The 12,529-nt window shown below is 43.5% G+C and overlaps 1 protein-coding gene across 2 annotated transcripts in view; it reads left to right on the top strand.

Moving 5' to 3' along the window:
• PLOD2 (procollagen-lysine,2-oxoglutarate 5-dioxygenase 2) overlaps positions 1-12,529 on the top strand; it is a 93,943-nt gene that overhangs the window by 45,056 nt on the left and 36,358 nt on the right. For both annotated transcript variants that reach the window (XM_061636952.1, XM_061636951.1), the window contains exons 7-8: positions 194-291; positions 577-678. In XM_061636952.1, coding sequence (XP_061492936.1) covers positions 194-291; positions 577-678 — 200 coding nt within the window. The remainder of the gene's footprint in view (positions 1-193; positions 292-576; positions 679-12,529) is intronic.

The raw sequence follows: 12,529 nt of genomic DNA, 5'->3' as shown, positions 1-12,529 counted from the left end.
CAGACTATATTGACATGACATGGGCTCCTGCTGGGAGGAAGGGCAGGATATAAATCAAATAATAAATAAATAATAAAATGAGATACAGGGATCTGTATAAAAGTGGATGTTCAGGCAAATGTAAAGAATGTTGTGATAACCTTGTTTGAGCAAACTACAGTTGATGTATTGTTAACTTCTTGGGGGGCTGCAGATGAAGTACTTTTGAAATTTGAAGATGGAAGAGCCAGAGCTGGGAATTCAGTGTATGACACTTTGCCAGTCACTCTTCATGGAAACGGCCCAACCAAAGTAAGTGATGGCAACTTCACTTGACCCCTGAGACTTTTTAAAATGAGACTGGGAAATGAATATATAGCATAATTCTAGCTAGTAGCCTAATGAGGATTAGCTACCAGTGACACATTGCACACTGCAGAATAAATTGCACACTGTTTCCTGCCATTTCCACTAATCTCTGTTGAGTGAGCCCTACTGCAGAGCTCTGTGGAATGGGCCTTTAATTGAAAGCTACAGAAGCAAGGTTTGTTACCCTGTTGAATTGATTTGAGCCATTTTCTTCTCTCCCTACCCTAGCTTAATCTCAATTACTTTGGAAATTATATCCCTAATGGCTGGACTCGTGAAACTGGATGCGGTACCTGTGACACAGATTTACTAGACTTAGCCACGCTTGATGTAAGTATCTGTTGTATGCAGTGAATTCATTCAGTCGTTGAGGTACATTCTGATGGCATTGTCCAGCTTCCTGTGCACCTAGACCAGTGTTTCTGCTTCTCCCTCCTTGTGTTCATGAATCCATCTTATCCAGCCACCACCTGCCTTTTCCCCATCTTCATAATTTTCTCCATCTTGCCCACCAATACATCTCAGCCATATAAATTGGGAGCTCATACAAGTCATAGCTCTTCCTCAGGTGACGTTGGGAAAGTACCAGAACTGGCTTCCTGTAGATTTCTGGTACAAGAAGCTATGATTATTATACTACTGTATGGGGATTCAGGACTGAATGTACAGTCTTCTTCATCCAATTTCTATTTGATTTAGCCAAAGTAAAACTGAAGTATAATTGTTTACAGCTTAAGCTTCCTTACTTTGATGCACATCAATGCTGCCTTTTGGAACTCATATGACAATTCCTATTTTTGTTTCCTTAAATGGCTCAACATAGCAAGTTCAGTCCAAGATTTAAGGTATTTTGGGACACACACACACACATGGCTTCTCTCATTTTGGTGATGGTAGATCAGAATTTAAGGTCTGCAGGAATGATAGAAAACTGTGGCAAGACAGAGCCCATAATAAATTGAGTTTAAAGGGGGAACATTTATGCAGAGCAAGGGAAAGGAGAGACTAGGTACTTTTGATAGAGAGGGGGTAAGGAAAAGCACAGATACTGGATGAGTGGGAAGACACACACACACATGAGATGAGGGATGGCTGGTAAAGTGGTACAGGAAGTGGGATGACAAGCAGAGATCTCAGGAAAGATGAGTGGAGAACAAAGATGTATGAAGAAAAGAGACACAGGAGTTCAGGGCAAAAACAATGGGTAAAGTCCCATCTATGGCTTAAAGAGGGCAGATGACATGAAAGAAGTGCATAGGCAATGGCTTTAACTTTTGGAGGTTTCAGATGCAATTTGAAAGAGGCAAAGGGAAAATTTTGTGAGTTGGGCTGCTGTGCCCATTGACAGCTACATAGTTTATCCAAGGGTAGTACAAAGAAGATGCTGTTCTTCTTTGATCGGAACAAACTTGCTGATGTGTTTTGTGGTTTCATGTTTGGACACTGACTTCATGAAAGTTTAGCACATCATGATATTTCAGGCAGACACATTCCAGGAGATAAAAGAAATTTGTCAGGCCCTTCATGCCCATATTTAGTTTCAGTTTGAAGCAGTTCACAATTACAAAATGTTTATATAAAATATCTGGAACAGAAGTAGAAACATGTTATCTTATCAGCAGATATTTGTGCAGGTTGCAGTTCATTCTTGGTTTTCTTTGATTCAGCTAATATACAAGTTTTTTCCCCCCTGGCACTGACAGTCTAGATTCTTCTTATTTTAATATAGTGGACAAATAGGATTAAAGCTTTTCTGCTCGCACTCAAAAACAAACAAGTGCTAGGCATCCCTTCCTAGACACCATCAATCATAAAGCATAACCCTTTGCACATGGAACTGTCAGAGTTATTATTGGCTAACTGGTTACAACCCACTGAATTAGTTTCTGTTAGCAGATCTGTCAGTGATAGGTATCAGAAATAATCTTGAAGGCCATCTAGTTCAGCCACATTGGCAGACTACCATAGCCTTTGTGAAATCTTCAGGAAAAACTGATTCCATAAGAATTCTGGAAAACTGCTTCCATTGTTCAGATTTCTTAGTGATGGTTTTTTTTTTCTTTTCCCCACCTCATCCTTCATACTGTGTCCCCTCAGCTGTTGCAATCTATGCCTCCTCTGCTACAGTTAAGATCCTGGCACTTCCTTCATTTGTGTTTGTGGACAAATGCTATGTATGTGGTGTGCAGAGCAGAGCAGAGGGAGCTGTCTCAGTTGATCTACAGGTGAGGACATATAAGCAAGCCAGCTTTCAGAGAGTGAGCGAACAGAGCGCGCGAACAGGCAGAGCAAACAGGAGTTTGACAAAGGAGTTTGACAGGGGAGGTCAAGGGGGAGGTCCATTAAAAAAAAAACCCCAAACAAATTACTAATTCTCCTTGTACAGCACACTGCATACTAGTGGGACTCTCAAGTTTACCCTGAAGTAGGACAGGACAAAGCACAGGGCACTCCAAAACAAGTAGTTAGAAAGAAACAAAAGGTAGAAGAGAGAATGAACGGGAAGGATTCTCCAGTGGTTGTGACCTGCAAGGTGTGTGCCATGTTTGTTTTCTTGCTTGAGAACAACATGGCGTACACCTGCAACAAGTGCAAGCTTATGGCACTGTTGGAAGAAAAGGCGAGAGGCCTGGAACGGTGGGTGGCCACACTGAGGACTATAAGCGAAGATGAAGCGTTCTTAGACAGAATGCTGGAACAATAGCAGCAAAGAGATGTGGCGGTGGAGGAGCAACAGCATGTGGTAGCAGAAGAGGAGACTGCTTTGGAAAGGAATAACAAAGTGGAGGAAACTCCATGGGAAAGGGTGACAGTTAGGAGCAGAAGAGCTAGAAGACACCTTTCACCAGTGGAGCTATGGAACCAATTTCAACCACTCGAGGAGGAGACTGGAGGACAGCCTGTGGAGGAAGAATTACAGGAGACCCTGTGCGACAACGAGCAAGAGGCTGAAGCGCAATCAAGGAGGGACAATGAAACCACGCCCCAGAACAAGAAGAGAAGAGTACTAGTAGTGGGAAACTCCCTACTGCGTGGGATCGAAACCAAAGTATGCCGAGAAGATCCATGGACTCGCCAGGTATGCTGTCTACCAGGAGGATGGATTAGAGATGTGACAGAATGGTTGCCATCACTCATCAAGCCCACTGACCGGTATCCCTTTCTCCTCATCCATGTGGGAACAAATGACACTGCCAAATTGAGCTATGAAGAAATCACATCAGAATTTAAAGCTCTGGGAAGGAAACTCAAGGACTTTGGGGCCCAGATAGTTTTCTCATCCATCCTTCCAGTACTTAGAAGAGGAGTAGAAAGGGAAAGAAAAATACTCTGTGTGAATGAATGGCTATGAAGGTGGTGCTGACATGAGAGATTTGGATTCTGGGACCACGGGCTATGCCTCCTGGAAGATGGACTGCTGGCAAGTGATGGGTTGCATCTCACAAGGACTAGGAAGAATGTGTTTGGCCACAGCATGGAGAAGTTCATCAGCAGGGCTTTAAACTGAATCCTAAGGGGGAGGGAGACGTAAACTTGGTAGTAACGACTGATGGAGGCTTGTGCACAGTAACAGGAACAGAGAGATTGGCTCTAATAGGGCCCAGTAACAGTCCTCAGAAAAATGTAGTAAGGAAGCCAAGCCACAAATCACATGGACTCCGATATCTGTATACTAATGCGCAGAGCATGGGAAACAAGAAGGACAAAATTGAACTCTTAATACAGGAGGGCAATTACGACTTGATAGGTATAACTGAAACTTGGTAGGATGACTCCCATGACTGGAATACAGCAATTGAAGGATACAACTTGTTCAAGAAGAACAGAAGGAATAAAAAGGGAGGTGGAGTTGCGTTATATGTTAAAAATATGTATCCCTGCGCAGAAATACAGGAAGATGAGCTTGGTAGCTCCACCGAGGGTATCTGGATTAAAATTAATGGGGCAAGTAATAAAAGGAATGTGGTGCTTGGATTCTATTACCGACCACCCAATCAAGGAGAAGACGAGAATGTAACGTTTGAAAAGCAAACTGTCAATGTTTCAAGAGGCATGATGTAGTAGCAATGGGAGACTTCAATTATCCTGATATCTGTTGGGAGACAAACTCTGCCAAACACAGTCCCTCCAAGGAATTTCTGACTTGTGTTGGAGATAACATTCTCCTACAGAAAGTGGAGGAAGCAACCAGAGGATCAGCTATCCTGGACTTGATTCTAACCAATAGAGATGATTTGGTGGATGAAGTGGCAGTTACGGGAGCACTGGGGGAAAGTGACCACACCATACTTGAATTCTTGATTTTAACAGAAGCAAAAGCTGAGAGTAGCCATACGCTCAACCTGGACTTCAGTAAAGCTGATTTTGATAAACTCAGAACAATTGTAAGTACGGTTCCATGGGAAGCAACCCTAATGAGAAAAGGAGTTCAAGACGGGTGGGAATTTCTAAACAAGGAAATTCTAAAAGAGCAGTGGCAACCAATTCCAACAAGGAAAAAAGGGGGGAAACAGCAGAAGAAGCCAACACAAAAAAGCTTAGAGCTGAAGTTCTGAACTGTAAACAAAAAAGGACATATACATGAAATGGAAAGAAGACCAGGCCACAAAGGAAGAGTACAGGCAGGTATCACGGAATTGCAGGGATGGCATCAGGAAGGCTAAACTGAGAATGAACTGAGGTTAACAAGGGATGCTAAAAGCAGCAAAAAAGCTTTCTTCAGGTATGTCCATAGTAAAAGACAGAGAAAGGAAATGGTGGCACAGCTACTCAGTGAGGATGGCAAAATGATAACAGATGACAAAGAAAAGGCAGAAGTGCTGAATTCCTACTTTCGCCCAGTCTTCTCCCAAAAAAGGGCCTATGACCCTCCCGGGAAACATGAAGTAGAAGGGTCAGGATTGGACCTTGAGATGGATAGACAAATGGTCAAGGAATACCTAATCAGTTTGAATGAGTTCAAATTGGCAGGGCCCAATAAACTGCATCCTAGAGTATTGAAGGAACTGGCTGAAGAACTCTCAGAACCACTCTCTATTATATTTGCAAAATCATGGAGGACCGGTGAAGTGCCGGATGACTGGAGGAGAGCTAATGTCACTATCTTCAAAAAGGGCAAGAAGGAGGAAACGGGGAACTACAGACCAGTCAGCTTAACATCAATCCCTGGAAAAATTCTGGAGCAGATTATAAAGCAGTCAATCTGTGAGCACCTTGAAAGCAATGCAGTGATTACTAGGAGCCAACATGGATTTATGAAGAACAAATTCTGCCAAACTAATCTCATCTCATTTTTTGATCGGGTAACCTCCCTTGTAGACTGTGGGAATGCTGGGGACATAATATATCTCAACTTCAGCAAAGCTTTTGACAAAGTGCCCCATGATATTCTGGTCAGCAAGCTAGCTAAATTGGGCTGGATGGGAACAACTATTAGATGGATCCACAGTTGGCTCCAGAATCGTACTCAAAGAGTGGTTCCTTCTCAAACTGGGCAGAAGTAACAAGTGGGGTACCACAGGGCTCGGTTCTGGGCCCACAGCTCTTTAACATTTTTATTAACAACTTGGATGAGGAGGTACAAAGCATGCTTATCAAATTTGCAGATGATACAAAATTGGGGGGCATAGCTAATACTGTGGAAGACAGAAACAAAATTCAAAGGGACCTTGATAGGCTAGAGCATTGGGCTGAAAACAACAGAATGTAATTCAACAGGGATAAATGCAAAGTTCTACACCTACGAAAAAGAAACTAAATGCACAGTTATAAGATGGGGGATACTTGGCTCAGCAGTACGACATGTGAGAAGGTTCTTGGAATTGTCATTGATCACAAGCTGAATATGAGCCAACAGTGTGATGTGGCTGCAAAAAAGGCAAATGCTATATTAGGCTGCATTAACAGAAGTATAGTTTCCAAATCGTGTGAAGTACTAGTTCCCCTCCATTCAGCACTGGTTAGGCCTCATCTTGAATACTGCGTCCAGTTCTGGTCTCCGCACTTCAAGAAGGATGCAGACAAACTGGAACGGGTTCAGAGGAGGACAACAAAGATGATCAGGGGACTGGAAACAAAGCCCTATGAGGAGAGACTGAAAGAACTGGGCATATTTAGCCTGAAGAAGAGAAGACTGAGGGGAGATATGATAGCACTCTTCAAGTACATGAAAGGTTGTCACATAGAGGAGGGCCGGGATCTCTTCTCGATCGTCCCAGAGTGCAGGACACGGAATAATGAGCTCAAGTTGCAGGAAGCCAGATTTCAACTGGACATCAGGAAAAACTTCCTAACTGTTAGAGCCATATGACAATGGGACCAATTACCTCGAGAGGTAGTGGGCTCTCCGACACTGGAGGCATTCAAGAGGCACCTGGACAGCCATCTGTCGGGAATGCTTTGATTTGGATTCCTGCATTGAGCAGGGGGTTGGACTCGATGGCCTTGTAGGCCCCTTCCAACTCTCCTATTCTATGCAGAAAGCAGAGAGTAGGAATAAACGGACAGTTCTCCCAATGGAGGGCTGTAGAAAGTGGAGTTCCTCAAGGATTGGTATTGGGACCTGTACTTTTCAACTTGTTCATTAATGACCTAGAATTAGAAGTGAGCAGTGAAGTGGCCAAGTTTGCTGACGACACTAAATTGTTCAGGGTTGTTAAAACAAAAAGGGATTGCGAAGAGCTTCAAAAAGACCTCTCCAAACTGAGTGAATGGGCGGAAAAATGGCAAATGCAATTCGATATAAACAAGCGTAAAATTATGCATATTGGAGCAAAAAATCTGAATTTCACATATACGCTCATGGGGTCTGAACTGGCGGTGACCGACTAGGAGAGAGACCTCGGGGTTGTAGTGGACAGCCCGATGAAAATGTCGACCCAGTGAGTGGCAGCTGTGAAAAAGGCAAATTCCATGCTAGCGATAATTAGGAAAGGTATTGAAAATAAAACAGCCGATATCATAATGCCATTGTATAAATCTATGGTGTGGCCGCATTTGGAATACTGTGTACAGTTCTGGTCGCCTCATCTCAAAAAGGATATTATAGAGGTGGAAAAGGTTCAGAGGAGGGCAACCAGAATGATCAAGGGGATGGAGCAACTCCCTTACGAGGAAAGGTTGCAGCATTTGGGGCTTTTTAGTTTAGAGAAAAGGCAGGTCAGAGGAGACATGATAGAAGTGTATAAAATTATGCATGGCATTGAGAAAGTGGACAGAGAAAAGTTCTTCTCCCTCTCTCATAATACAAGAACTCGGGGACATTCAAAAAAGCTGAATGTTGGAAGATTCAGGACAGACAAAAGGAAGTACTTCTTTACTCAGCGCATAGTTAAACTATGGAATTTGCTCCCACAAGATGCAGTAATGGCCACCAGCTTGGATGGCTTTAAAAGAAGATTAGACAAATTCATGGAGGACAGGGCTATCAATGGCTACTAGCCATGATGGCTGTGCTCTGCCACCCTAGTCAGAGGCAGCATGCTTCTGAAAACCAGTTGCCAGTAGCCTCAGGAGGTGAGAGTGTTCCTGCACTCAGGTCCTGCTTGCAGGCTTCCCCCAGGCACCTGGTTGGCCACTGTGAGAACAGGATGCTGGACTAGATGGGCCACTGGCCTGATCCAGCAGGCTCTTCTTATGTTCTTATGTTCTTATGATTCTATGCTTGTGTTTAAGGAAATGTTTTGTGCCCTCTGTGACTGCCATGAGGCCTGGTTTTGGTACCTTGTTGCAAGCCTGCTTGGTAGTTGTGGCTTGGAGACAGATTCTGAGAGGAGACGTGATTGCTTTAAGATTCTAGTAGATGGGGCCTGATCAGGTAAATTATTTGATTGTCTGGAGGGTCCAGGCAGTAGGAAGTTAACTGTCTGTGTGGGAGTTAACTGTCAATTGGGGAGAGAAGTTGGTGATAGTCAAAGTGGGGAGTTGGTTGGTGAGAATAGCTGAAGGAAGGACTGAGACCTATCAATTAATACCCATGGTGTCATTAATAGTCATCTGGTGAAGATCAGAGGGAAGTGACACAAGTGGGGTTTTGACACTGGCTGAACTATCCAAGCTGCTGGGAGTACAACCAGAGGAGCTTTGGAGTACAGAGGCAGATTATTCCCAGTAGCTGGATTGGGGTATGGGAATAATTGGCCGGAGTGGAAGTTTAGGGAAATTGGCCTGAAGGGAGAGCCACGTAGAGGCTGGTGACAGCAACGATGTATCTGGAGTCTTTAGAACCCGTCAGGAAACACCTATAAAATCCCAAAATAAGTAACCCTGTTCCCTTTTGTAAATAATATCCCTTTAATAAACCTACAACATAGAGATTTATTATACAGCCACAAGAGTAGCTGTATACTATAGCCAGCATGGATTTTTCACATTCCGCAACGTTAAATTGAAAATACCCCCATGCCATTCTGATGCTTCCCATAAGCTCATTTCAAAACCAAACCTTACAAAACGTATAGTCCTAAACTCAGAAATGCTGAATTTTCATGGCGATTCACAAAACAGTAAGAGAGAATAGAGAGTTCAAAGTCTAAAAAGATGGGGGGGGGAACCCAGACCCCCCCTTGGACTTTTTTCTGTCAGAGTTCTCATAATCTGTTGAAATTCACTAAAAATGTTCACAGAGTACCTGTACTCCTATTCCTGACCTTGTTACATGCTCTGACCTTCATCTTCTGCAGTTGAAAAGTTAAAAGAATGCCTGGTTGATTTTTAATTAATTTAAGACATTTTGCATTGAACTGAATGATAGTGCCAGGCATGCTCAGTAAGAACCAACTGTCAGTGTTCTAAAAGCCAGACTCACAGCTGTTTGGCTTGCCTAATGAGGGGGCCACACCCACACCAGACTTTGATTTCACATGAGACAGTCATGGTTTTCACTACACTACAGTCAAGTGTAGTTTCTGAAGGGCACTGAGAGGAGACTCCTATTCTACTGATAGAGCTCCAGTGGCTGATTGGAGGTCTGTGAGGGCGTCTCCTAGCAACTTTCAGCACCCTTCACTAACTATACTTCCCAGGATTCTTTGAGAGAAGCCATGACTGTCCAAAGTGAAATAAAGGCCTGGGACAGCTTTGGTTTCAATTTGGGTGGGAGGCTACATGTGCCTGCTATAGAATAAAAAGGTGAGGGAAACACTGGAAAGCAATGATACTGTTCACAATGTTTTCCTTTTGGAGAGGAAAGGGACTTCCTCTCTGCCCAGGGCCCATGCACCCAGTCTCCTCCCCTCCCCCCTCCTCCCCTTCCTGTTCCTCCCCCGGGTCAGTGTTGGAGTATGACCTGGGAGACCAGGGTTCGAATCCCCACACAGCCATGAAGCTCACTGGGTGACCTTGGGCCAGTCACTGCCTCTCAGCCTCAGCAGAAGGCAATGGTAAAACCACCTCTGAATACCGTTTACCATGAAAACCCTATTCATAGGGTTGCCAAAAGTCAGAATCGACTTGAAGGCAGTCGATTTCCATTTTCAAACATGATGGCAAGGAAATAAATCCCACTGAACTCAAAAAGTATGCAGATGATCAAACCCACTCTCCCTTCTCCTCCCTTCTATCCTCACTCTCTTGCCCCTCCCCTCCCCTTTCCTTTGCCCCTCCCTCCCCATCCCCTTCCAATCCCCTCCTTCCCCTTCCCCCTCCTTCCCCCTCCCATTCCTCCTCCCCATGGTCAGTTTAACCTATCTTACGCATGATTGTGTGGGAGTAAATACCATTGAACTCTATAAGCATGCAATGATCAAACCTGCCCTCCCCTCCCCCTTCCTTTGCCCCCCTCCAATCTGCTCCTTCCCCTTCCCCCTCCCCTCCTCCTCCTCCGGTCAGTTTTACCTATCCTAACCATGATTGCATAGGAGTAAATCCTATTCAACTCAATAAGCATGCAGATGATTAGACCTGCCTTTCCCCATCTTCCCCTCTCCTCTCCCTTCTTCTTTCCCTCCCCTCCTCCCCTGCCTACTCCAGCCCTCCCTCCCCCTTCCCCGGTCAGTTTTACCTATCCTAAGCATGATTGCATGGGAGTAAATCCCACTGAACTCAATAAACATGCAAATGATCAAACCTGTCCTTCTCCTCCCATCCCCTTCTTCCTGCTCCCATCCCCTTCCTCTCCTCTGCCCTTCCTCCCCTCCCTCCTTCTCCTTCTCCTCCCCTCCCATCCCCTGTGGTCAGTTTCACCTGTCCTAAGCATGATTGCAGGGGAGTAAATCCCATTGAACTCAGTAAGCATGCAAATGATCAACCCATTCTCAGCAAACTTGGACAAGATCCCATTTCTTACCTCCCAGATTAAAAAACAGAGAAGGTACATGCTACCAAATTCTTCCAAGCTACACAGGAAGTGGAGTGGACTGTGAAAGACCAACCCAAATTGTGTTTGCATTTTGACCAATTTGTAGGGCAGTACAATGTCTCAGAGAGGAGGTCAGGTCTCCTGCTCCCCTGGTGCATTCACTATAGCTGCCCAATTTCCTTGCTTTGTAAAGTTTGATAGAAATATCTGTGGTTTATAGGCACATTCTTAAACCGTATTTTGCCTATTAATGAATACTGTCTCTCAATGGTGGTGGCATCCTATTTCTAAAGCCTTCCATGCATGATACTAGCTGGATTTATAGAGGTATTCCATGGGAATTGGTGGTAGTAAAAGGATTAAAGAAGCCTGTTTTATAAGAGTTGATGCTGAGGCATCAGGGAAATCCCTGACAGTCTTGCTTTTTTGTTTTAAACCCTTTATATTACTCCTTAACTATTCTGATGTCATGTTTTCTAACACAGAGTGTTTATAGATTTGAAAGAGGCATGTGAATATTTGGAGCATTTCCAGGTGAAAACCCTATAGCACTCTAAAATGAAGGAGGTTCTTAGTGGATTCTGATGTGTATTTTGCTGACAGTTAACGGTGTTACTTGCCTTCAGCTCATAGGATCAGGAAACCTAGTCAGAGTGCAATCCTAGATCTAGCATGCATCCATCCTTAGACTTCCCACATATAGTGCAACTGTAACACACAGAAGTCTTACCATCTAAACTTGGTGCCAGAATTTACAGAGGATTCAAAGGCCTATGAAACACCCACGCTTTTGAATACAGATGGATGGAACTAGTCAGTTCTGTTCTAGAAGTGTCTTACTGGACATAGATTTGCTATCAAGATAGCCATTGAATTTCTTCTTTAAAATGCATTTGGGATGTCCTAATGGGAAGAGTACCTGAATCCTGTGGATTCCAGTGCCTTTGCTAATGCAGTAGAACATTCCACTGAGGCACATCATGCCTTATGCACAGCCATGATGGTACAGTTGAGCTGCTTTGAAATTGGAGGCTCCTGTGCAACATTGCCTACTTGATTCTGAAACATTCTGGACCCATGGTGGAATCTATCAAATCCCCTTGCGTCTTAGAGTGAACCTACAAGCTTGCTGTGAAATTCCATTTGTTTCTAATTTTGAGAAGAAATTTATAGTCTTGAGAAGTAAAAACTGCTTGGGATGTTTCAGTTGCAAGATCATGGTTTCAGCCCCTCTCCTGAAAGTTCTATTGAAGTAACCCATTAAGACTAGAACAGTGTTCAAGTGAAGGATTAAACTGGGAATAGGGGCAGGGGTGCACTCTCCTAATGTCACCAGGTGTGCCAGCTGCTGTTCAGATCTTTCCACAATTAGCACAAAAGTCTGAAAGATTTTTAAAAGTGCATTTTATTGAACACACTTAGAAACTTCCCCACAAACAGGTATCACTGGTTATCAGGGGTTCAGATTGCAAGGTCAATTTCTAAGCATGTTCATTTGAATGCATTTTTTAAAAAAACTTCAGACCTTTGAAATAATCCCACAAAGATCTAAATACCCACTAGTTATCTGGTGACATTGAAGGTGTGGCCATAGAGGGTGCCCTTTCCTCAGTTTAACTCTTTACCTGAACGTGGCTTGGGTGTCTATTATAACCATGTTCACCATACATTTTGTATAATATTGAGCTGTATAACTCAAGGTTATTCCACAGAATGATTTCTTCATTTGTTTTTAAAAGATAGCTGTTTTTGTTTCCTATCAGTGATTTGTACTGCAATTAGATACATGTAATTGTTTAGAGAAATTATTCTAACTAAATAAATAAAATGTCTACTCAGAAGTTATTTCTTTAATGTGGCTTTCTCAGGAAAGTGGATATAGGA

This window comes from Rhineura floridana, chromosome 7, assembly GCF_030035675.1.
Source record: "Rhineura floridana isolate rRhiFlo1 chromosome 7, rRhiFlo1.hap2, whole genome shotgun sequence".
Lineage (NCBI taxonomy): Eukaryota > Metazoa > Chordata > Lepidosauria > Squamata > Rhineuridae > Rhineura > Rhineura floridana.
The sequence above is the reverse complement of the archived record's forward strand: the minus strand, read 5'-3'. Positions and strand labels throughout refer to the sequence as shown.